The sequence below is a fragment of the Ambystoma mexicanum genome, chromosome 6p (assembly GCF_040938575.1).
Source record: "Ambystoma mexicanum isolate Mex_15411 chromosome 6p, UKY_AmexF1_1, whole genome shotgun sequence".
In the NCBI taxonomy this organism is placed as follows: Eukaryota; Metazoa; Chordata; class Amphibia; order Caudata; family Ambystomatidae; genus Ambystoma; species Ambystoma mexicanum.
In genome coordinates this window covers 13,265,204-13,288,983 of record NC_090935.1, presented here as the reverse complement: position 1 = coordinate 13,288,983, position 23,780 = coordinate 13,265,204, and the positions used below count along the sequence as shown (strand labels likewise).

Here is a 23,780-nt window from a genome sequence, read left to right as displayed (position 1 = left end):
CATGTTGACTCTTGCAGGCCACCATTTATCCAGCCAGATCTGCAGTCCTCACTCTTCCCAGGCAGGCAGAAGCAGGACCACAAGTGGCAACATCTCTGTCATGTTGACTCTTGCAGGAAACACTTTATCCAGCGAGATCTGCAGCCATCACTCTTCCCAGACAGGCAGAAGCCAGGACCACAAGTGGCCATATCTGTGTCACGTTGACTCTTGCAGGGCACCATTTATCCAGCCAGATCTCCCGCCCTCACTCTTCCCAGGCAGGCAGAAGCCAGGACCACAAGTGGCCACATCTGTGTCACGTTGACTCTTGCAGGACACAATTTATCCAGCCAGATCTGCAGCCTTGATTCTTCCCAGGCAGGCAGAAGCCAGGACAAGTGGCAGCATCTGTGTCATGTTGACTCTTGCAGGCCACCATTTATCCAGCCAGATCTGCAGTCCTCACTCTTCCCAGGCAGGCAGAAGCAGGACCACAAGTGGCAACATCTGTGTCATGTTGACTTTTGCAGGACACCATTTATCCTGCCAGATATGCAGCCCTTGCTCTTCCCAGACAGGCAGAAACCAGGACCGCAAGTGGCAACATCTGTGTCACATTGGCTCTTGCAGGACACACTTTATCCGGTCAGATCTGCGGCCCTTGCTCTTCATAGGCAGGCAGAGGCCAGGACCACAAGTGGCAACATCTGTATCACGTTGAACATTGCAGGACACACTTCATCCTGCCAGATCTGCATCCCTCACTCTTCTCAAACAGGCAAAAACAAGGACCAAAAAGTGGCAACATCTGTGTCACGTTGGCACTTGCAGGACACCATTTATCCAGCAAGATCTGCAGCCCTCAATCTTCTCAGGCAGGCAGAAGACAGGACCACAAGTGGCAACATCTGTGTCACGTTGACTCTTGCAGGACACCATTTATCCAGCCAGATCTGCAGCCCTCACTCTTACCAGACAGGCAGAAGCCAGGACCAAAAAGTGGCAACATCTGTGTCACGTTGACTCTTGCAGGGCACACTTCATCCAGCCAGACCTGGGGCGCTCACACTTCCCAGGCAGACAGAAGCTAGGACCAAAAGTGGCAACATCTGTGCCACATTGACTCTTGCAGGACACACTTTATCCAGCCAGATCTGCAGCCCTCGCTCTTCCCCAGTAGGCAGAAGCCAGGACCACAAGTGGCAACATCTGCATCACGTTGACTCTTGCAGGACACACCTTATCCAGCCAGATCTGCAGCCCTCACTCTTCCCAGGCAGGCAGAAGCCAGGACCACAAGTGGCAACATCTGTGTCATGTTGACTCTTGCAGGACACACTTTATCCAGCCAGACCTGTAGCCCTCGCTCTTCCCAGGCAGGCAGAAGCCAGGACCACAAGTGGCAACATATGTGTCACATTGACTCATTCAGGACACACTTTATCCAGTCAAATCTGCAGCCCTGCTCTTCCCAGGCAGGCAGAAGGCAGGACCACAATTAGCAACATCTGTGACATGTTGACTCTTGTAGGACATGCCTTATACAGCCAGATCTGCTGCCCTTGCTCTTCCCAGGCAGGCAGAAGCCAGGACCACAAATGGCAACATCTGTGCCACATTGACTCTTGCAGGACACACTTCACACAGCCAGATCTGCAGCCCTTGCTCTTCCCAGGCAGGCAGAAGCCAGGACCACAAGTGGCAACATCTGTATCACGTTGACTCTTGCAGGACACACCTTATCCAGCCAGATCTGCAGCCCTTACTCTTCCCAGGCAGGCAGAAGCCAGGACCACAAGTGGAAACATTTGTGCCACGTTGACTCTTGCTGGACACACTTTACCCAGCCAGATCTGCAGCCCTTGCTCTTCCCAGGCATTTAGAAGCCAAGACCACAAGGGGAAACATCTCTGTCACGTTGACTCTTGCAGGAAACACTTTATCCAGCCAGATCTGCAGCCATCACTCTTCCCAGACAGGCAGAAGCAAAGACCACAAGTGGCAATATCTGTGTCACGTTGACTCTTGCAGGACACCATATATCCAGCCAGATCTCCCGCCCTCACTCTTCCCAGGCAGGCAGAAGCCAGGACCACAAGTGGCAACATCTGTGTCACGTTGACTCTTGCAGGACACAATTTATCCAGCCAGATCTGCAGCCATGACTCTTCCCAGGCAGGCAGAAGCCAGGACAAGTGGCAACATGTGTGTCATGTTGACTCTTGCAGGCCACCATTTATCCAGCCAGATCTGCAGTCCTCACTCTTCCCAGGCAGGCAGAATCCAGGACCACAATTGGCAACATATGTGACGCATTGACTTTTGCAGTACACCCTTTATCCAGCCAGATCTGCAGCCCTCGCTCTTACCAGACAGGCAAAAGCCTGGACCACAAGTGGCAACATCTGTGTCACGTTGACTTTTGCAGGACACCATTTATCCAGCCAGATATGCAGCCCTTGCTCTTCCCAGACAGGCAGAAACCAGGACCGCAAGTGGCAACATCTGTGTCACATTGACTCTTACAGGACACACCTTATCCAGCCAGATCTGCAGCCCTTCCTCTTCCCAGGCAGGCAAAAGCCCGGACCACAAGTGGCAACATCTGTGCCATGTTGACTCTTGCAGGACACACTTTACCCAGCCAGATCTGCAGCCCTTGCTCTTCCCAGGCAGTTAGAAGCCAAGACCACAAGGGGAAACATCTCTGTCATGTTGACTCTTGCAGGAAACACTTTATCCAGCCAGATCTGCAGCCATCACTCTTCCCAGACAGGCAGAAGCCAGGAACACAAGTGGCAATATCTGTGTCACGTTGACTCTTGCAGGGCACCATTTATCCAGCCAGATCTCCCGCCCTCACTCTTCCCAGCAGGCAGAAGCCAGGACCACAAGTGGCAACATCTGTGTCACGTTGACTCTTGCAGGACACAATTTATCCAGCCAGATCTGCAGCCTTGACTCTTCCCAGGCAGGCAGAAGCCAGGACAAGTGGCAACATCTGTGTCATGTTGACTCTTGCAGGCCACCATTTATCCAGCCAGATCTGCAGTCCTCACTCTTCCCAGGCAGGCAGAAGCCAGGACCACAAGTGGCAACATCTGTGTCGCGTTGACTCTTTCAGTACACCATTTATCCAGCCAGATCTGCAGCCCTCGCTCTTACCAGACAGGCAGAAACCAGGACCGCAAGTGGCAACATCTGTGTCACATTGGCTCTTGCAGGACACACTTTATCCGGTCAGATCTGCGGCCCTTGCTCTTCATAGGCAGGCAGAGGCCAGGACCACAAGTGGCAACATTGTATCACGTTGAACCTTGCAGGAAACACTTCATCCTGCCAGATCTGCATCCCTCACTCTTCTCAAACAGGCAGAAGCCAGGACCAAAAAGTGGCAACATCTGTGTCACGTTGGCACTTGCAGGACACCATTTATCCAGCAAGATCTGCAGCCCTCAATCTTCTCAGGCAGGCAGAAGACAGGACCACAAGTGGCAACATCTGTGTCACGTTGACTCTTACAGGACACCATTTATCCAGCCAGATCTGCAGCCCTCACTCTTCCCAGACAGGCAGAAGCCAGGACCAAAAAGTGGCAACATCTGTGTCACGTTGACTCTTGCAGGGCACACTTCATCCAGTCAGACCTGGGGTGCTCACACTTCCCAGGCAGACAGAAGCTAGGACAAAAAGTGGCAACATCTGTGCCACATTGACTCTTGCAGGACACACTTTATCCAGCCAGATCTGCAGCCCTCGCTCTTCCCTAGTAGGCAGAAGCCAGGACCACAAGTGGCAACATCTGCATCACGTTGACTCTTGCAGGACACACGTTATCCAGCCAGATCTGCAGCCCTCACTCTTCCCAGGCAGGCAGAAGCCAGGACCACAAGTGGCAACATCTGTGCCACATTGACTCTTGCAGGACACACTTTATCCAGCCAGATCTGCAGCCCTCGCTCTTCCCCAGTAGGCAGAAGCCAGGACCACAAGTGGCAACATCTGCATCACGTTGACTCTTGCAGGACACACCTTATCCAGCCAGATCTGCAGCCCTCACTCTTCCCAGGCAGGCAGAAGCCAGGACCACAAGTGGCAACATCTGTGTCATGTTGACTCTTGCAGGACACACTTTATCCAGCCAGACCTGTAGCCCTCGCTCTTCCCAGGCAGGCAGAAGCCAGGACCACAAGTGGCAACATATGTGTCACATTGACTCATTCAGGACACACTTTATCCAGTCAAATCTGCAGCCCTGCTCTTCCCAGGCAGGCAGAAGGCAGGACCACAATTAGCAACATCTGTGACATGTTGACTCTTGTAGGACATGCCTTATACAGCCAGATCTGCTGCCCTTGCTCTTCCCAGGCAGGCAGAAGCCAGGACCACAAATGGCAACATCTGTGCCACATTGACTCTTGCAGGACACACTTCACACAGCCAGATCTGCAGCCCTTGCTCTTCCCAGGCAGGCAGAAGCCAGGACCACAAGTGGCAACATCTGTATCACGTTGACTCTTGCAGGACACACCTTATCCAGCCAGATCTGCAGCCCTTACTCTTCCCAGGCAGGCAGAAGCCAGGACCACAAGTGGAAACATTTGTGCCACGTTGACTCTTGCTGGACACACTTTACCCAGCCAGATCTGCAGCCCTTGCTCTTCCCAGGCATTTAGAAGCCAAGACCACAAGGGGAAACATCTCTGTCACGTTGACTCTTGCAGGAAACACTTTATCCAGCCAGATCTGCAGCCATCACTCTTCCCAGACAGGCAGAAGCAAAGACCACAAGTGGCAATATCTGTGTCACGTTGACTCTTGCAGGACACCATATATCCAGCCAGATCTCCCGCCCTCACTCTTCCCAGGCAGGCAGAAGCCAGGACCACAAGTGGCAACATCTGTGTCACGTTGACTCTTGCAGGACACAATTTATCCAGCCAGATCTGCAGCCATGACTCTTCCCAGGCAGGCAGAAGCCAGGACAAGTGGCAACATGTGTGTCATGTTGACTCTTGCAGGCCACCATTTATCCAGCCAGATCTGCAGTCCTCACTCTTCCCAGGCAGGCAGAATCCAGGACCACAATTGGCAACATATGTGACGCATTGACTTTTGCAGTACACCCTTTATCCAGCCAGATCTGCAGCCCTCGCTCTTACCAGAAAGGCAAAAGCCTGGACCACAAGTGGCAACATCTGTGTCACGTTGACTTTTGCAGGACACCATTTATCCAGCCAGATATGCAGCCCTTGCTCTTCCCAGACAGGCAGAAACCAGGACCGCAAGTGGCAACATCTGTGTCACATTGACTCTTACAGGACACACCTTATCCAGCCAGATCTGCAGCCCTTCCTCTTCCCAGGCAGGCAAAAGCCCGGACCACAAGTGGCAACATCTGTGCCATGTTGACTCTTGCAGGACACACTTTACCCAGCCAGATCTGCAGCCCTTGCTCTTCCCAGGCAGTTAGAAGCCAAGACCACAAGGGGAAACATCTCTGTCATGTTGACTCTTGCAGGAAACACTTTATCCAGCCAGATCTGCAGCCATCACTCTTCCCAGACAGGCAGAAGCCAGGAACACAAGTGGCAATATCTGTGTCACGTTGACTCTTGCAGGGCACCATTTATCCAGCCAGATCTCCCGCCCTCACTCTTCCCAGCAGGCAGAAGCCAGGACCACAAGTGGCAACATCTGTGTCACGTTGACTCTTGCAGGACACAATTTATCCAGCCAGATCTGCAGCCTTGACTCTTCCCAGGCAGGCAGAAGCCAGGACAAGTGGCAACATCTGTGTCATGTTGACTCTTGCAGGCCACCATTTATCCAGCCAGATCTGCAGTCCTCACTCTTCCCAGGCAGGCAGAAGCCAGGACCACAAGTGGCAACATCTGTGTCGCGTTGACTCTTTCAGTACACCATTTATCCAGCCAGATCTGCAGCCCTCGCTCTTACCAGACAGGCAGAAACCAGGACCGCAAGTGGCAACATCTGTGTCACATTGGCTCTTGCAGGACACACTTTATCCGGTCAGATCTGCGGCCCTTGCTCTTCATAGGCAGGCAGAGGCCAGGACCACAAGTGGCAACATCTGTATCACGTTGAACCTTGCAGGAAACACTTCATCCTGCCAGATCTGCATCCCTCACTCTTCTCAAACAGGCAGAAGCCAGGACCAAAAAGTGGCAACATCTGTGTCACGTTGGCACTTGCAGGACACCATTTATCCAGCAAGATCTGCAGCCCTCAATCTTCTCAGGCAGGCAGAAGACAGGACCACAAGTGGCAACATCTGTGTCACGTTGACTCTTACAGGACACCATTTATCCAGCCAGATCTGCAGCCCTCACTCTTCCCAGACAGGCAGAAGCCAGGACCAAAAAGTGGCAACATCTGTGTCACGTTGACTCTTGCAGGGCACACTTCATCCAGTCAGACCTGGGGTGCTCACACTTCCCAGGCAGACAGAAGCTAGGACAAAAAGTGGCAACATCTGTGCCACATTGACTCTTGCAGGACACACTTTATCCAGCCAGATCTGCAGCCCTCGCTCTTCCCTAGTAGGCAGAAGCCAGGACCACAAGTGGCAACATCTGCATCACGTTGACTCTTGCAGGACACACGTTATCCAGCCAGATCTGCAGCCCTCACTCTTCCCAGGCAGGCAGAAGCCAGGACCACAAGTGGCAACATCTGTGTCATGTTGACTCTTGCAGGACACACTTTATCCAGCCAGACCTGTAGCCCTTGCTCTTCCCAGGCAGGCAGAAGCCAGGACCACAAGTGGCAACATCTGTGTCACATTGACTCGTGCAGGACACACTTTATCCAGCCAAATCTGCAGCCCTGCTCTTCCCAGGCAGGCAGAAGCCAGGACCACAATTAGCAACATCTGTGACATCTTGACTCTTGCAGGACACTCTTTATCCAGCCAGATTTGCATCCCTCGCTCTTCCCAGACAGGCAGTGCCACGACCACAAGTGGCAACATCTGTGTCACGTTGACTCTTGCAGGACACACTTTATCCAGCCAGGTCTGCATCCCTCGCTCTTCCCAGACAGGCAGTGCCACGACCACCAGTGGCAACATCTGTGTCACGTTGACTCTTGCAGGACACACTTTATCCAGCCAGATCTGCAGCCCTCGCTCTTCCGAGACAGGCAGAAGCCAGGACCACAAGTGGCAACATCTGTGTCATGTTGACTCTTGCAGGACACACTTTATCCAGCCAGATCTGCAGCCCAAACTCTTCCCAGGCAGGCAGAAGCCAGGACCACAAGTGGCAACATCTGTGTCATGTTGACTCTTGCAGGACACACTTTATCCAGCCAGACCTGTAGCCCTCGCTCTTCCCAGGCAGGCAGAAGCCAGGACCACAAGTGGCAACATCTGTGTCACGTTGACTCGTGCAGGACACACTTTATCCAGCCAAATCTGCAGCCCTGCTCTTCCCAGGCAGGCAGAAGCCAGGACCACAATTAGCAACATCTGTGACATGTTGACTCTTGCAGGACATGCCTTATTCAGCCAGATCTGCTGCCCTTGCTCTTCCCAGGCAGGCAGAAGCCAGGACCACAAGTGGCAACATCTGTGCCACATTGACTCTTGCAGGGCACACTTCACCCAGCCAGATCTGCAGCCCTTGCTCTTCCCAGGCAGGCAGAAGCCAGGACCACAAGTGAAGCCAGGACCACAAGTGGCAACATCTGTGTCACGTTGACTCTTGCAGGACACCATTTATCCAGCCAGATCTGCAGCCCTCGCTGTTCCCAGGCAGGCAGAAGCCACGACCACAGTTGCAACATCTGTATCACATTGACTCTCCAGGACATCATTTATCCAGCCAGATCTGCAGCCCTCACTCTTCCCAGGCAGTCAGAAGCCAGGACTACACGTGGCAACATCTGTGTCACGTTGACTCTTGCAGGACACACTTTATCCAGCCAGATCTGCTGCCCTCACTCTTCCCAGACAGGCAGAAGCTAGGACCACAAGTGGCAACATCTGTGTCACGTTGACTCTTGCAGGACACACTTTATCCAGCCAGAGCTGCAACCCTCACTCTTCCTGGGCAGGCAGAAGCCACGAGAAGTGGCAACATCTGTGTCACGTTGATTCTTGCAGGACACCATTTATCCAGCCAGATCTGCAGCCCTTGCTCTTCCCAGGCAGGCAGAAGCCAGGACCACAAGTGGCAACATCTGTGTTATGTTGGCTCTTGCCGGACATACTTTTAGGCAGATGGGCGCCACACCAGATTGTACACAGGTGCTCCTGCCAGGCCTGTCTGTCAGGTCCACCAGGCTAGAGCCCATAGACTATCACATGATTGCCACACCTACCATTGGAACCCACAAACCCAAAGTGAAAGGAGGCTTGCACACAGATCTGGATACTTTTGTCTCACTTTATCCCTGAAACACCTGTTTTCTCTCAGGGCGCAGTGAATTAGGATCTTTGACCTCAGAACATCATTTTAAATGTTGGAAGGTTTGCTTTTTCTGTCATGTTTGAATCCTTTTATGGAGAGTGATCAGTGCCAGCACCTGCCCTTGATGGTGAATCCCAGCCTCTGATCCATGTGCAGAAGCCCTGACGTCCACACAAGGTGGGATCCTGAAGTTACCTGTGCTAGCAATGGGGACTGCAATTACCTGTAGCAGTCTCCATGTCCACATTGTTTCAAACTTTCAAAGGTTTCACTTTATTGTTATTTTTGCATGAGCTGTGTAAATAAGCTATTGCCATGACTCCCCTTAAGCACTTTCCCCCGGGCACGCAGTACAGGTCTGTGCTGTTCCCAGGGCACTTTGTACTGGTATGTGCTGTTCCCAGGGCACTCAGTACTGGTCTGTGCTGTTCCCAGGGCTCTCAGTACTGATCTCTATTGTTACCAGGGCACTCAACTCAATACTGGTCTGTGCTGTTCCCAGGGCACTCGCTACTGGACTGTCCTTTGGACAGGTCACTCACTACTGGTCTGTGCTGTTCCCAGTACACTCAATACTGGTCTGTCCTGTTCCCAAGGCACTCAGTACTGGTCTGTGCTGTTCCCACGGCACTCAGTACTGGTCTGTGCTGTTCCTACCTTTGGATGTCGTCCGGCAGATCTCTGATGGCCACTCGTCACTCTCTCTTCACTTTCCTGGCCACTCTAAACCTGCCTCGGTTTCCTCTTTCCTTCCATGTTTTGACTACTGCCTTCTCCTTCTAGACTGCTTCAGCTGTCTCTCCACCTTCTTTCCCAGCCTCAGTGTGGCGGCCCGTAAATAAGGGTGCCGATAGTAACGTACCTGTACCTGTACCCATTCCGGACCCATACCTGTACCTGTACCCATTCCGGACCACCAAACTCTGTCTCTGCAGTCATGGGCCGTTACACCGGGCACGTCTGACCAGCTGGGTGCGATGGCACCCGCCTGCAGAGTTGTCACGGAAGCACTGGCACTGTTAACAATGGTGCCTGTGCTTCCATGAACCCATTCCCGTGGACTCCACGGGGATGGGGAGTTACCACATTTGCTGCCTTACTTCCCCGGCAGATTTGGTGTTATGGGGACGGCTGCAATTTGGCTCCGAAGGGTGTGTCAGTACATTATCCTCCACAGGTTGAGCTTATTTCTAAACAGTGGAAAATTCAGCATCATTTCTACCTGGGGTAAATGTGTAGTTGCACGGGGTGTAGCATGGGCACAAGTGGTCATGTGTACATGAACATTTTAGCACATTCAAGCAACATTTTGGACTCAGGTTTTTCATTTCTCCTTTCAGGTGACATTTCTTTGGACAGGAATCCTGGTCTAATGGAGCCCAGTGAGTATAATTAGATTTTAATAAAACTTTTTGTTACATAGTGTGTTATCAAACCCCAATACATTTGAGTTTTATCTGGTAACTGCTCAACATGTCTTCCTGATGTCCCCTGGAATTCTGATCCTGGTGCAGTAAAGATGCACCACTAGCAAGTCTGTTATTCTGCCGCAGGTGTGTGTTGGGTCAGAAAGTCTCTTACTGGTTGGTCATGAAAGGTGTGAAGTGCTCTAAACATCCGGAGAAATCAAATATCCTGCAAAACTCAGAATGCGAGTGGGGATGATGCTAATTCATGTCACCTTCTATCAGCCGGCGTACAGAATGTGCCCAGAGTGAAGATTTTTTAGGCCACACAAAGGGCCTGATTCACAGACCTTTGTCCTATGGGAATGTGCCATTATAAAATGATTCTGTGAATTAGGCCCAAAGTCTTGATGCTATTATATCGACACAGACACAAGCTTATCAATGGAAGGATGAGAAAAGGCAGTGGACTTCTGAACAGTACTCATTGGAGGCAGGAGGCAACAGAGTGCTTTACATGTCATACTGGGAAGCAGATCGCAAGGAATTCAGGCAAGAGAGGGGAGAACTAACATCAGGGGAGTTAGTAACGGACGAGGGGCAGGGTGAGCAATTGGCAGCAAGGAGCCTGCACGCAACCAGTGGAGGAAACAAGGGAGATCCGATGGCCCAGTCTCACGTTAGTTGGGAGTGGAGAGTGCGTGGACATAGGTGTTAAGGAGGAACCATTCCTCGAAGTGTGGGGTCTTAAGCCCATTCCTGAAATGTAGAAGCGAGGGGGTGAGTCTGATGTTGATGGGGAGGAGGTTCCAGAGTCATGTGGACATAGACAGTGAAAACTATCTTCTGGTTCTTGCCTTAATGCACTGGCAGGTGGATGGCAGGCCTCCAGAGATGCTGAGTTTCTCAGTGAGGTCAAGTCTGAACATGTCCTTACTTCTGGTGGATCGTAGGCCTCCAGAGATGCTGAGTTTCTCAGTGAGGTCGAGTCTGCACATGTCCTTACTTCTGGTGGATCGTAGGCCTCCAGAGATGATGAGTTTCTCAGTGAGGTCAGGTCTGCACATGTCCTTACTTCTGGTGGATCGTAGGCCTCCAGAGATGCTGAGTTTCTCAGTGAGGTCAAGTCTGCGCATGTCCTTACTTCAGGTGGATCGTAGGCCTCCAGAGATGCTGAGTTTCTCAATGAGGTCAAGTCTTCACATGTCCTTACTTCTGGTGGATCGCAGGCCTCAGGAGATGCTGAGTTTCTCAGTGAGGTCAAGTCTGCACATGTCCTAACTTCAGGTGGATCGTAGGCCTCCAGAGATGCTGAGTTTCTCAGTGAGGTCAAGTCTGCACAAGTCCTTACTTCTGGTGGTTCGTAGGCCTCCAGAGATGCTGAGTTTCTCAGTGAGGTCAAGTCTGAACATGTCCTTACTTCAGGTGGATGGCAGGTCTCCAGAGATGCTGAGTTTCTCAGTGAGGGCAAGTCTGCACATGTCCTTACTTCAGGTGGATCGTAGGCCTCCAGAGATGCTAAGTTTCTCAATGAGGTCAAGTCTGCACATGTCCTTACTTCTGGTGGATCGCAGGCCTCAGGAGATGCTGAGTTTCTCAGTGAGGTCAAGTCTGCACATGTCCTAACTTCAGGTGGATCGTAGGCCTCCAGAGATGCTGAGTTTCTCAGTGAGGTCAAGTCTGCACAAGTCCTTACTTCTGGTGGTTCGTAGGCCTCCAGAGATGCTGAGTTTCTCAGTGAGGTAGAGTCTGCACACATCCTAACTTCTGGTGGATCGCAGGCCTCCAGAGATGCTGAGTTTCTCATTGAGGGCAAGTCTGCACATCTCCTTACTTCAGGTGGATGGCAGGCCTCCAGAGATGCTGAGTTTCTCAGTGAGGTCAAGTCTGAACATGTCCTTACTTCTGGTGGATCGTAGGCTTCCAGAGATGCTGAGTTTCTCAGTGAGGTCAAGTCTGCACACGTCCTTACTTCAGGTGGATCGTAGACCTCCAGAGATGCTGAGTTTCTCAGTGAGGTCAGGTCTGAACATGTCCTTACTTCAGGTGGATGGCAGGTCTCCAGAGATGCTGAGTTTCTCAGTGAGGGCAAGCCTGCACATGTCCTTACTTCAGGTGGATCGTAGGCCTCCAGAGATGCTGAGTTTCTCAATGAGGTCAAGTCTGCACATGTCCTTACTTCTGGTGGATCGCAGGCCTCAGGAGATGCTGAGTTTCTCAGTGAGATCAAGTCTGCACATGTCCTAACTTCAGGTGGATCGTAGGCCTCCAGAGATGCTGAGTTTCGCAGTGAGGTCAAGTCTGCACAAGTCCTTACTTCTGGTGGTTCGTAGGCCTCCAGAGATGCTGAGTTTCTCAGTGAGGTAGAGTCTGCACACATCCTTACTTCTGGTGGATCGCAGGCCTCCAGAGATGCTGAGTTTCTCAGTGAGGTCGAGTCTGCACATGTTCTTACTTCTGGTGGATCGTAGGCCTCCAGAGATGCTGAGTTTCTCAGTGAGGTCCAGTCTGCACACGTCCTTACTTCAGGTGGATCGTAGACCTCCAGAGATGCTGAGTTTCTCAGTGAGGTAGAGTCTGCACACATCCTTACTTCTGGTGGATCGCAGGCCTCCAGAGATGCTGAGTTTCTCAGTGAGGTCGAGTCTGCACATGTTCTTACTTCTGGTGGATCGTAGGCCTCCAGAGATGCTGAGTTTCTCAGTGAGGTCCAGTCTGCACACGTCCTTACTTCAGGTGGATCGTAGACCTCCAGAGATGCTGAGTTTCTCAGTGAAGTCAAGTCTGAACATGTCCTTACTTCAGGTGGATGGCAGGCCTCCAGAGATGCTGAGTTTCTCATTGAGGGCAAGTCTGCACATGTCCTTACTTCAGGTGGTTGGCAGGCCTCCTGAGATGCTGAGTTTCTCAGTGAGGTCAAGTCTGCACATGTCCTTACTTCAGGTGGATGGTACGCCTCCAGAGATGCTGAGTTTCTCAGTGAGGGCAAGTTTGCACATGTCCTTACTTCAGGTGGATGGCAGGCCTCCAGAGATGCTGGGTTTCTCAGTGAGGTCAAGTCTTCACATGTCCATACTTCTGGTGGATTGTAGGCCTCCAGAGATGCTGGGTTTCTCTGTGAGGTCGAGTCTGCACATGTCCTTACTTCAGGTGGATGGCAGGCCTCCAGAGATGCTGAGTTTCTCAGTGAGGTCGAGTCTGCACATGTCCTTACTTCTGGTGGATCGTAGGCCTCCAGAGATGCTGAGTTTCTCAGTGAGGTCCAGTCTGCACACGTCCTTACTTCAGGTGGATCGTAGACCTCCAGAGATGCTGAGTTTCTCAGTGAGGTCAAGTCTGAACACGTCCTTACTTCAGGTGGATCGCAGGCCTCCAGAGATGCTGAGTTTCTCAGTGAGGGCAAGTCTGCACATGTCCTTACTTCAGGTGGATGGCAGGCCTCCAGAGATGCTGAGTTTCTCAGTGAGGTCAAGTCTGCACATGTCCTTACTTCAGGTGGATGGCAGGCCTCCAGAGATGCTGAGTTTCTCAGTGAGGTCAAGTCTGCACATGTCCTTACTTCAGGTGGATGGTACGCCTCCAGAGATGCTGAGTTTCTCAGTGAGGTCAAGTCTACACATGTCCTTTCTTCAGGTGGATGGCAGGCCTCCAGAGATGCTGAGTTTCTCAGTGAGGTCAAGTCTGAACATGTCCTTACTTCTGGTGGATCGTAGACCTCCAGAGATGCTGAGTTTCTCAGTGAAGGCAAGTCTGCACATGTCCTTACTTCAGGTGGATGGCAGGCCTCCAGAGATGCTGAGTTTCTCAGTGAGGTCAAGTCTTCACATGTCCATACTTCTGGTGGATTGTAGGCCTCCAGAGATGCTGGGTTTCTCTGTGAGGTCAAGTCTGCACATGTCCTTACTTCAGGTGGATGGCAGGCCTCCAGAGATGCTGAGTTTCTCAGTGAGGGCAAGTCTGCACATGTCCTTACTTCAGGAGGATGGCAGGCCTCCAGAGATGCTGACTTTCTCAGTGAGGTCAAGTCTGCACATGTCCTTACTTCAGGTGGATGGCAGGCCTCCAGAGATGCTGAGTTTCTCAGTGAGGTCAAGTCTGCACATGTCCTTACTTCAGGTGGATGGTACGCCTCCAGAGATGCTGAGTTTCTCAGTGAGGTCAAGTCTACACATGTCCTTACTTCAGGTGGATGGCAGGCCTCCAGAGATGCTGAGTTTCTCAGTGAGGTCAAGTCTACACATGTCCTTACTTCAGGTGGATGGCAGGCCTCCAGAGATGCTGAGTTTCTCAGTGAGGTCAAGTCTGAACATGTCCTTACTTCTGGCAGATCGTAGACCTCCAGAGATGCTGAGTTGCTCAGTGAGGTCAAGTCTGCACATGTCCTTACTTCGGGTATATCGTAGGCCTCCAGAGATGCTGAGTTTCTCAGTGAGGTCAAGTCTGCACATGTCCTTACTTCTGGTGGATCGCAGGCCTCAGGAGATGCTGAGTTTCTCAGTGAGGTCACGTCTGCACATGTCCTTACTTCTGGTGGATCGCAGGCCTCTGGAGATGCTGAGTTCCTCAGTGAGGTCAGGTCTGCACATGTCCTTACTTCAGGTGGATGGTACGCCTCCATAGATGCTGAGTTTCTCAGTGAGGTCAAGTCTGCACATGTCCTCACTTCAGGTGGATGGTAGGCCTCCAGAGATGCTGAGTTTCTCAGTGAGGCCAAGTCTGCACATGTCCTTACTTCAGGTGGATCGTAGGCCTCTGGAGATGCTGAGTTTCTCAGTGAGGTCAAGTCTGCACATGTCCTTACTTCAGGTGGATCGTAGACCTCCAGAGATGCTGAGTTTCTCAGTGAGGTCAAGTCTGAACACGTCCTTACTTCAGGTGGATGGCAGGCCTCCAGAGATGCTGAGTTTCTCAGTGAGGGCAAGTCTGCACATGTCCTTACTTCAGGTGGATGGCAGGCCTCCAGAGATGCTGAGTTTCTCAGTGAGGTCAAGTCTGCACATGTCCTTACTTCAGGTGGATGGCAGGCCTCCAGAGATGCTGAGTTTCTCAGTGAGGTCAAGTCTGCACATGTCCTTACTTCAGGTGGATGGTACGCCTCCAGAGATGCTGAGTATCTTAGTGAGGTCAAGTCTACACATGTCCTTTCTTCAGGTGGATGGCAGGCCTCCAGAGATGCTGAGTTTCTCAGTGAGGTCAAGTCTGAACATGTCCTTACTTTTGGTGGATCGTAGACCTCCAAAGATGCTGAGTTTCTCAGTGAGGTCAAGTCTGCACATGTCCTTACTTCGGGTGGATCGTAGGCCTCCAGAGATGCTGAGTTTCTCAGTGAGGTCAAGTCTGCACATGTCCTTACTTCGGGTGGATCGTAGGCCTCCAGAGATGCTGAGTTTCTCAGTGAGGGCAAGTTTGCACATGTCCTTACTTCAGGTGGATGGCAGGCCTCCAGAGATGCTGAGTTTCTCAGTGAGGTCAAGTCTTCACATGTCCATACTTCTGGTGGATTGTAGGCCTCCAGAGATGCTGGGTTTCTCTGTGAGGTCAAGTCTGCACATGTCCTTACTTCAGGTGGATGGCAGGCCTCCAGAGATGCTGAGTTTCTCAGTGAGGGCAAGTCTGCACATGTCCTTACTTCAGGTGGATGGCAGGCCTCCAGAGATGCTGAGTTTCTCAGTGAGGACAAGTCTGCACATGTCCTTACTTCAGGTGGATGGTACGCCTCCAGAGATGCTGAGTTTCTCAGTGAGGTCAAGTCTACACATGTCCTTACTTCAGGTGGATGGCAGGCCTCCAGAGATGCTGAGTTTCTCAGTGAGGTCAAGTCTGAACATGTCCTTACTTCTGGCGGATCGTAGACCTCCAGAGATGCTGAGTTTCTCAGTGAGGTCAAGTCTGCACATGTCCTTACTTCGGGTATATCGTAGGCCTCCAGAGATGCTGAGTTTCTCAGTGAGGTTAAGTCTGCACATGTCCTTACTTCTGGTGGATCGCAGGCCTCAGGAGATGCTGAGTTTCTCAGTGAGGTCAAGTCTGCACATGTCCTTACTTCTGGTGGATCGCAGGCCTCTGGAGATGCTGAGTTCCTCAGTGAGGTCAGGTCTGCACATGTCCTTACCTCAGGTGGATGGTACGCCTCCATAGATGCTGAGTTTCTCAGTGAGGTCAAGTCTGCACATGTCCTCACTTCAGGTGGATGGTAGGCCTCCAGAGATGCTGAGTTTCTCAGTGAGGCCAAGTCTGCACATGTCCTTACTTCAGGTGGATCGTAGGCCTCTGGAGATGCTGAGTTTCTCAGTGAGGTCAAGTCTGCACCTGTCCTTACTTCAGGTGGATCGTAGACCTCCAGAGATGCTGAGTTTCTCAGTGAGGTCAAGTCTGCACACGTCCTTACTTCTGGTGGATTGCAGGCCTCCAGAGATGCTGAGTTTCTCAGTGAGGCCAAGTCTGCACATGTCCTTACTTCAGGTGGACCGTAGGCCTCCAGAGATGCTGAGTTTCTCAGTGAGATCAAGTCTGCACATGTCCTTACTTCAGGTGGATCGTAGACCTCCAGAGATGCTGAGTTTCTCAGTGAGGGCAAGTCTGCACATGTCCTTTCAGGAGGATGGCAGGCCTCCAGAGATGCTGAGTTTCTCAGTGAGGTCAAGTCTGCACATGTCCTTACTTCAGGTGGATGGCAGGCCTCCAGAGATGCTGAGTTTCTCAGTGAGGTCAAGTCTGCACATGTCCTTACTTCAGGTGGATGGTACGCCTCCAGAGATGCTGAGTTTCTCAGTGAGGGCAAGTCTGCACATGTCCTTTCTTCAGGAGGATGGCAGGCCTCCAGAGATGCTGAGTTTCTCAGTGAGGTCAAGTCTGCACATGTCCTTACTTCAGGTGGATGGCAGGCCTCCAGAGATGCTGAGTTTCTCAGTGAGGTCAAGTCTGCACATGTCCTTACTTCAGGTGGATGGTACGCCTCCAGAGATGCTGAGTTTCTCAGTGAGGTCAAGTCTACACATGTCCTTACTTCAGGTGGATGGCAGGCCTCCAGAGATGCTGAGTTTCTCAGTGAGGTCAAGTCTGAACATGTCCTTACTTCTGGCGGATCGTAGACCTCCAGAGATGCTGAGTTTCTCAGTGAGGTCAAGTCTGCACATGTCCTTACTTCGGGTATATCGTAGGCCTCCAGAGATGCTGAGTTTCTCAGTGAGGTCAAGTCTGCACATGTCCTTACTTCTGGTGGATCGCAGGCCTCAGGAGATGCTGAGTTTCTCAGTGAGGTCAAGTCTGCACATGTCCTTACTTCTGGTGGATCGCAGGCCTCTGGAGATGCTGAGTTTCTCAGTGAGGTCAAGTCTGCACCTGTCCTTACTTCAGGTGGATGGTACACCTCCATAGATGCTGAGTTTCTCAGTGAGGTCAAGTCTGCACATGTCCTTACTTCTGGTGGATCGTAGGCCTCCAGAGATGCTGAGTTTCTCAGTGAGGTCGAGTCTGCACATGTCCTTACTTCTGGTGGAACGCAGGCCTCAGGAGATGCTGAGTTTCTCAGTGAGGTCAAGTCTGCACATGTCCTTACTTCTGGTGGATCGCAGGCCTCTGGAGATGCTGAGTTTCTCAGTGAGGTCAGGTCTGCACATGTCCTTACCTCAGGTGGATGGTACGCCTCCATAGATGCTGAGTTTCTCAGTGAGGTCAAGTCTGCACATGTCCTCACTTCAGGTGGATGGTAGGCCTCCAGAGATGCTGAGTTTCTCAGTGAGGTCAAGTCTGAACATGTCCTTACTTCTGGTGGATCGTAGGCCTCCAGAGATGCTGAGTTTCTCAGTGAGGTCAAGTCTGCACATGTCCTTACTTCTGGTGGATCGCAGGCCTCTGGAGATGCTGAGTTTCTCAGTGAGGTCAGGTCTGCACATGTCCTTACCTCAGGTGGATGGTACGCCTCCATAGATGCTGTGTTTCTCAGTGAGGTCAAGTCTGCACATGTCCTCACTTCAGGTGGATGGTAGGCCTCCAGAGATGCTGAGTTTCTCAGTGAGGCCAAGTCTGCACATGTCCTTACTTCAGGTGGATCGTAGGCCTCTGGAGATGCTGAGTTTCTCAGTGAGGTCAAGTCTGCACCTGTCCTTACTTCAGGTGGATCGTAGACCTCCAGAGATGCTGGTTTCTCAGTGAGGTCAAGTCTGCACACGTCCTTACTTCAGGTGAATCGTAGACCTCCAGAGATGCTGAGTTTCTCAGTGAGGTCAAGTCTGCACACGTGCTTACTTCTGGTGGATTGCAGGCCTCCAGAGATGCTGAGTTTCTCAGTGAGGCCAAGTCTGCACATGTCCTTACTTCAGGTGGACCGTAGGCCTCCAGAGATGCTGAGTTTCTCAGTGAGATCAAGTCTGCACATGTCCTTACTTCAGGTGGATCGTAGACCTCCAGAGATGCTGAGTTCTCAGTGAGGTCAAGTCTGCACACGTCCTTACTTCAGGTGGATCGTAGACCTCCAGAAATGCTGAGTTTCTCAGTGAGGTCAAGTCTGCACACGTCCTTACTTCTGGTGGATTGCAGGCCTCCAGAGATGCTGAGTTTCTCAGTGAGGTCAAGTCTGCACACGTCCTTACTTCTGGTGGATTGCAGGCCACCAGAGATGCTGAGTTTCTCAGTAAGGTCCAGTCTGCACATATCCTTACTTCAGGTGGATGGTAGGCCTCCGGAGATGCTGAGTTTCTCACTTAGGCCAAGTCTGCACATGTCCTTACTTCAGGTGGATCGTAGGCCTCTGGAAATGCTGAGTTTCTCAGTGAGGTCAAGTCTGCACATGTCCTTACTTCAGGTGGATCGCAGTCCTCCAGAGATGCTGAGTTTCTCAGTGAGGTCAAGTCTGCACATGTCCTTACTTCTGGTGGATCGCAGGCTTCAGGAGATGCTGAGTTTCTCAATGAGGTCAAGTCTGCACATGTCCTTACTTCAAGGTGGATCGTAGGCCTCCAGAAATGCTGAGTTCCTCAGTGAGGTCAAGTCTGCACATGTCCTTACTTCTGGTGGATCGTAGGCCTCCAGAGATGCTGAGTTTCTCAGTGAGGTCAAGTCTACACATGTCCTTACTTCAGGTGGATTGTAGGCCTCCAGAGATGCTGAGTTTCTCAGTGAGGTCAAGTCTGCACATGTCCTTACTTCTGGTGGATCGCAGGCCTCTGGAGATGCTGAGTTCCTCAGTGAGGTCAGGTCTGCACATGCCCTTACTTCAGGTGGATGGTATGCCTCCATAGATGCTGAGTTTCTCAGTGAGGTCAAGTCTGCACATGTCCTCACTTCAGGTGGATGGTAGGCCTCCAGAGATGCTGAGTTTCTCAGTGAGGCCAAGTCTGCACATGTCCTTACTTCAGGTGGATCGTAGGCCTCTGGAGATGCTGAGTTTCTCAGTGAGGTCAAGTCTGCACATGTCCTTACTTCAGGTGGATCGTAGACCTCCAGAGATGCTGGTTTCTCAGTGAGGTCAAGTCTGCACACGTCCTTACTTCAGGTGAATCGTAGACCTCCAGAGATGCTGAGTTTCTCAGTGAGGTCAAGTCTGCACACGTCCTTACTTCTGGTGGATTGCAGGCCTCCAGAGATGCTGAGTTTCTCAGTGAGGTCAAGTCTGCACATGTCCTTACTTTTGGTGGATGGTACGCCTCCAGAGATGCTGAGTTTCTCAGTGAGGACAAGTCTGCACATGTCCTTACTTCAGGTGGATGGTAGGCCTCCAGAGATGCTGAGTTTCTCAGTGAGGCCAAGTCTGCACATGTCCTTACTTCAGGTGGACCGTAGGCCTCCAGAGATGCTGAGTTTCTCAGTGAGGTCAAGTCTGCACATGTCCTTACTTCTGGTGGATCGCAGGCTTCAGGAGATGCTGAGTTTCTCAGTGAGGTCAAGTCTGCACATGTCCTTACTTCAGGTGGATCGTAGACCTCCAGAGATGCTGAGTTTCTCAGTGAGGTCAAGTCTGCACACGTCCTTACTTCAGGTGGATCGTAGACCTCCAGAAATGCTGAGTTTCTCAGTGAGGTCAAGTCTGCACACATCCTTACTTCTGGTGGATTGCAGGCCTCCAGAGATGCTGAGTTTCTCAGTGAGGTCAAGTCTGCACACGTCCTTACTTCTGGTGGATGGTAGGCCTCCAGAGATGCTGAGTTTCTCAGTGAGGCCAAGTCTGCACATGTCCTTACTTCAGGTGGATCGTAGGCCTCTGGAGATGCTGAGTTTCTCAGTGAGGTCAAGTCTGCACATGTCCTTACTTCAGGTGGATCGTAGACCTCCAGAGATGCTGAGTTTCTCAGTGAGGTCAAGTCTGCACATGTCCTTACTTTTGGTGGATGGTACGCCTCCAGAGATGCTGAGTTTCTCAGTGAGGACAAGTCTGCACATGTCCTTACTTCAGGTGGATGGTAGGCCTCCAGAGATGCTGAGTTTCTCAGTGAGGCCAAGTCTGCACATGTCCTTACTTCAGGTGGACCGTAGGCCTCCAGAGATGCTGAGTTTCTCAGTGAGGTCAAGTCTGCACATGTCCTTACTTCTGGTGGATCGCAGGCTTCAGGAGATGCTGAGTTTCTCAGTGAGGTCAAGTCTGCACATGTCCTTACTTCAGGTGGATCGTAGACCTCCAGAGATGCTGAGTTTCTCAGTGAGGTCAAGTCTGCACACGTCCTTACTTCTGGTGGATTGCAGGCCTCCAGAGATGCTGAGTTTCTCAGTGAGGTCAAGTCTGCACATGTCCTTACTTTTGGTGGATGGTACGCCTCCAGAGATGCTGAGTTTCTCAGTGAGGACAAGTCTGCACATGTCCTTATTTCAGGTGGATGGTAGGCCTCCAGAGATGCTGAGTTTCTCAGTGAGGCCAAGTCTGCACATGTCCTTACTTCAGGTGGACCGTAGGCCTCCAGAGATGCTGAGTTTCTCAGTGAGGTCAAGTCTGCACATGTCCTTACTTCTGGTGGATCGCAGGCTTCAGGAGATGCTGAGTTTCTCAGTGAGGTCAAGTCTGCACATGTCCTTACTTCAGGTGGATCGTAGACCTCCAGAGATGCTGAGTTTCTCAGTGAGGTCAAGTCTGCACACGTCCTTACTTCAGGTGGATCGTAGACCTCCAGAAATGCTGAGTTTCTCAGTGAGGTCAAGTCTGCACACATCCTTACTTCTGGTGGATTGCAGGCCTCCAGAGATGCTGAGTTTCTCAGTGAGGTCAAGTCTGCACACGTCCTTACTTCTGGTGGATTGCAGGCCTACAGAGATGCTGAGTTTCTCACTAAGGTCCAGTCTGCACATGTCCTTACTTCAGGTGGATGGTAGGCCTCCGGAGATGCTGAGTTTCTCACTTAGCCCAAGTCTGCACATGTCCTTACTTCAGGTGGATCGTAGGCCTCCGGAGATGCTGAGTTTCTCACTTAGCCCAAGTCTGCACATGTCCTTACTTCAGGTGGATGGTAGGCCTCCGGAGATGCTGAGTTTCTCACTTAGCCCAAGTCTGCACATGTCCTTACTTCAGGTGGATCGCAGTCCTCCAGAGATGCTGAGTTTCTCAGTGAGGTCAAGTCTGCACATGTCCTTACTTCTGGTGGATCGCAGGCTTCAGGAGATGCTGAGTTTCTCAATGAGGTCAAGTCTGCACATGTCCTTACTTCAAGGTGGATCGTAGGCCTCCAGAAATGCTGAGTTTCTCAGTGAGGTCAAGTCTGCACATGTCCTTACTTCTGGTGGATCGTAGGCCTCCAGAGATGCTGAGTTTCTCAGTGAGGTCAAGTCTACACATGTCCTTACTTCAGGTGGATCGTAGGCCTCCAGAGATGCTGAGTTTCTCAGTGAGGTCAAGTCTGCACATGTCCTTACTTCTGGTGGATCGCAGGCCTCTGGAGATGCTGAGTTCCTCAGTGAGGTCAGGTCTGCACATGCCCTTACTTCTGGTGGATGGTACGCCTCCATAGATGCTGAGTTTCTCAGTGAGGTCAAGTCTGCACATGCCCTCAATTCAGGTGGATGGTAGGCCTCCAGAGATGCTGAGTTTCTCAGTGAGGCCAAGTCTGCACATGTCCTTACTTCAGGTGGATCGTAGACCTCAGGAGATGCTGAGTTTCTCAGTGAGGTCAGGTCTGCACATGTCCTTACTTCTGGTGGATCGCAGGCCTCTGGAGATGCTGAGTTCCTCAGTGAGGTCAGGTCTGCACATGTCCTTACTTCAGGTGGATGGTACGCCTCCATAGATGCTGAGTTTCTCAGTGAGGTCAAGTCTGCACATGTCCTCACTTCAGGTGGATGGTAGGCCTCCAGAGATGCTGAGTTTCTCAGTGAGGCCACGTCTGCACATGTCCTTACTTCAGGTGGATCGTAAGCCTCCAGAGATGCTGAGTTTCTCATTGAGGGCAAGTCTGCACATGTCCTTACTTCAGGTGGATGGCAGGCCTCCAGAGATGCTGGGTTTCTCAGTGAGGTCAGGTCTGCACATGTCCTTACTTCGGGTGGATCGTAGGCCTCCAGAGATGCTGAGTTTCTCAGTGAGGTCAAGTCTGCACATGTCCTTACTTCGGGTGGATCGTAGGCCTCCAGAGATGCTGAGTTTCTCAGTGAGGGCAAGTTTGCACATGTCCTTACTTCAGGTGGATGGCAGGCCTCCAGAGATGCTGAGTTTCTCATTGAGGGCAAGTCTGCACATGTCCTTACTTCAGGTGGATGGCAGGCCTCCAGAGATGCTGGGTTTCTCAGTGAGGTCAAGTCTTCACATGTCCATACTTCTGGTGGATTGTAGGCCTCCAGAGATGCTGGGTTTCTCTGTGAGGTCGAGTCTGCACATGTCCTTACTTCAGGTGGATGGCAGGCCTCCAGAGATGCTGAGTTTCTCAGTGAGGTCGAGTCTGCACATGTCCTTACTTCTGGTGGATCGCAGGCCTCCAGAGATGATGAGTTTCTCAGTGAGGTCAGGTCTGCACATGTCCTTACTTCTGGTGGATCGTAGGCCTCCAGAGATGCTGAGTTTCTCAGTGAGGTCCAGTCTGCACACGTCCTTACTTCAGGTGGATCGTAGACCTCCAGAGATGCTGAGTTTCTCAGTGAGGTCAAGTCTGAACACGTCCTTACTTCAGGTGGATCGCAGGCCTCCAGAGATGCTGAGTTTCTCAGTGAGGGCAAGTCTGCACATGTCCTTACTTCAGGTGGTTGGCAGGCCTCCAGAGATGCTGAGTTTCTCAGTGAGGTCAAGTCTGCACATGTCCTTACTTCAGGTGGATGGCAGGCCTCCAGAGATGCTGAGTTTCTCAGTGAGGTCAAGTCTGCACATGTCCTTACTTCAGGTGGATTGTACGCCTCCAGAGATGCTGAGTTTCTCAGTGAGGTCAAGTCTACACATGTCCTTTCTTCAGGTGGATGGCAGGCCTCCAGAGATGCTGAGTTTCTCAGTGAGGTCAAGTCTGAACATGTCCTTACTTCTGGTTGATCGTAGACCTCCAGAGATGCTGAGTTTCTCAGTGAAGTCAAGTCTGCACATGTCCTTACTTCGGGTGGATCGTAGGCCTCCAGAGATGCTGAGTTTCTCAGTGAGGTCAAGTCTGCACATGTCCTTACTTCGGGTGGATCGTAGGCCTCCAGAGATGCTGAGTTTCTCAGTGAAGGCAAGTCTGCACATGTCTTACTTCAGGTGGATGGCAGGCCTCCAGAGATGCTGAGTTTCTCAGTGAGGTCAAGTCTTCACATGTCCATACTTCTGGTGGATTGTAGGCCTCCAGAGATGCTGGGTTTCTCTGTGAGGTCAAGTCTGCACATGTCCTTACTTCAGGTGGATGGCAGGCCTCCAGAGATGCTGAGTTTCTCAGTGAGGGCAAGTCTGCACATGTCCTTACTTCAGGAGGATGGCAGGCCTCCAGAGATGCTGAGTTTCTCAGTGAGGTCAAGTCTGCACATGTCCTTACTTCAGGTGGATGGCAGGCCTCCAGAGATGCTGAGTTTCTCAGTGAGGTCAAGC

At 51.6% G+C, this 23,780-nt stretch overlaps 1 protein-coding gene across 1 annotated transcript in view; it reads left to right on the top strand.

The window, feature by feature from the left end:
- The window catches only part of CARD8 (caspase recruitment domain family member 8), a 917,106-nt gene that overhangs the window by 719,482 nt on the left and 173,844 nt on the right, over positions 1–23,780 (top strand). Inside the window, exon 8 of the mRNA XM_069626623.1 lies at positions 9,758–9,799. Within this exon, the coding sequence (XP_069482724.1) occupies positions 9,758–9,799 (42 nt within the window). The remainder of the gene's footprint in view (positions 1–9,757; positions 9,800–23,780) is intronic.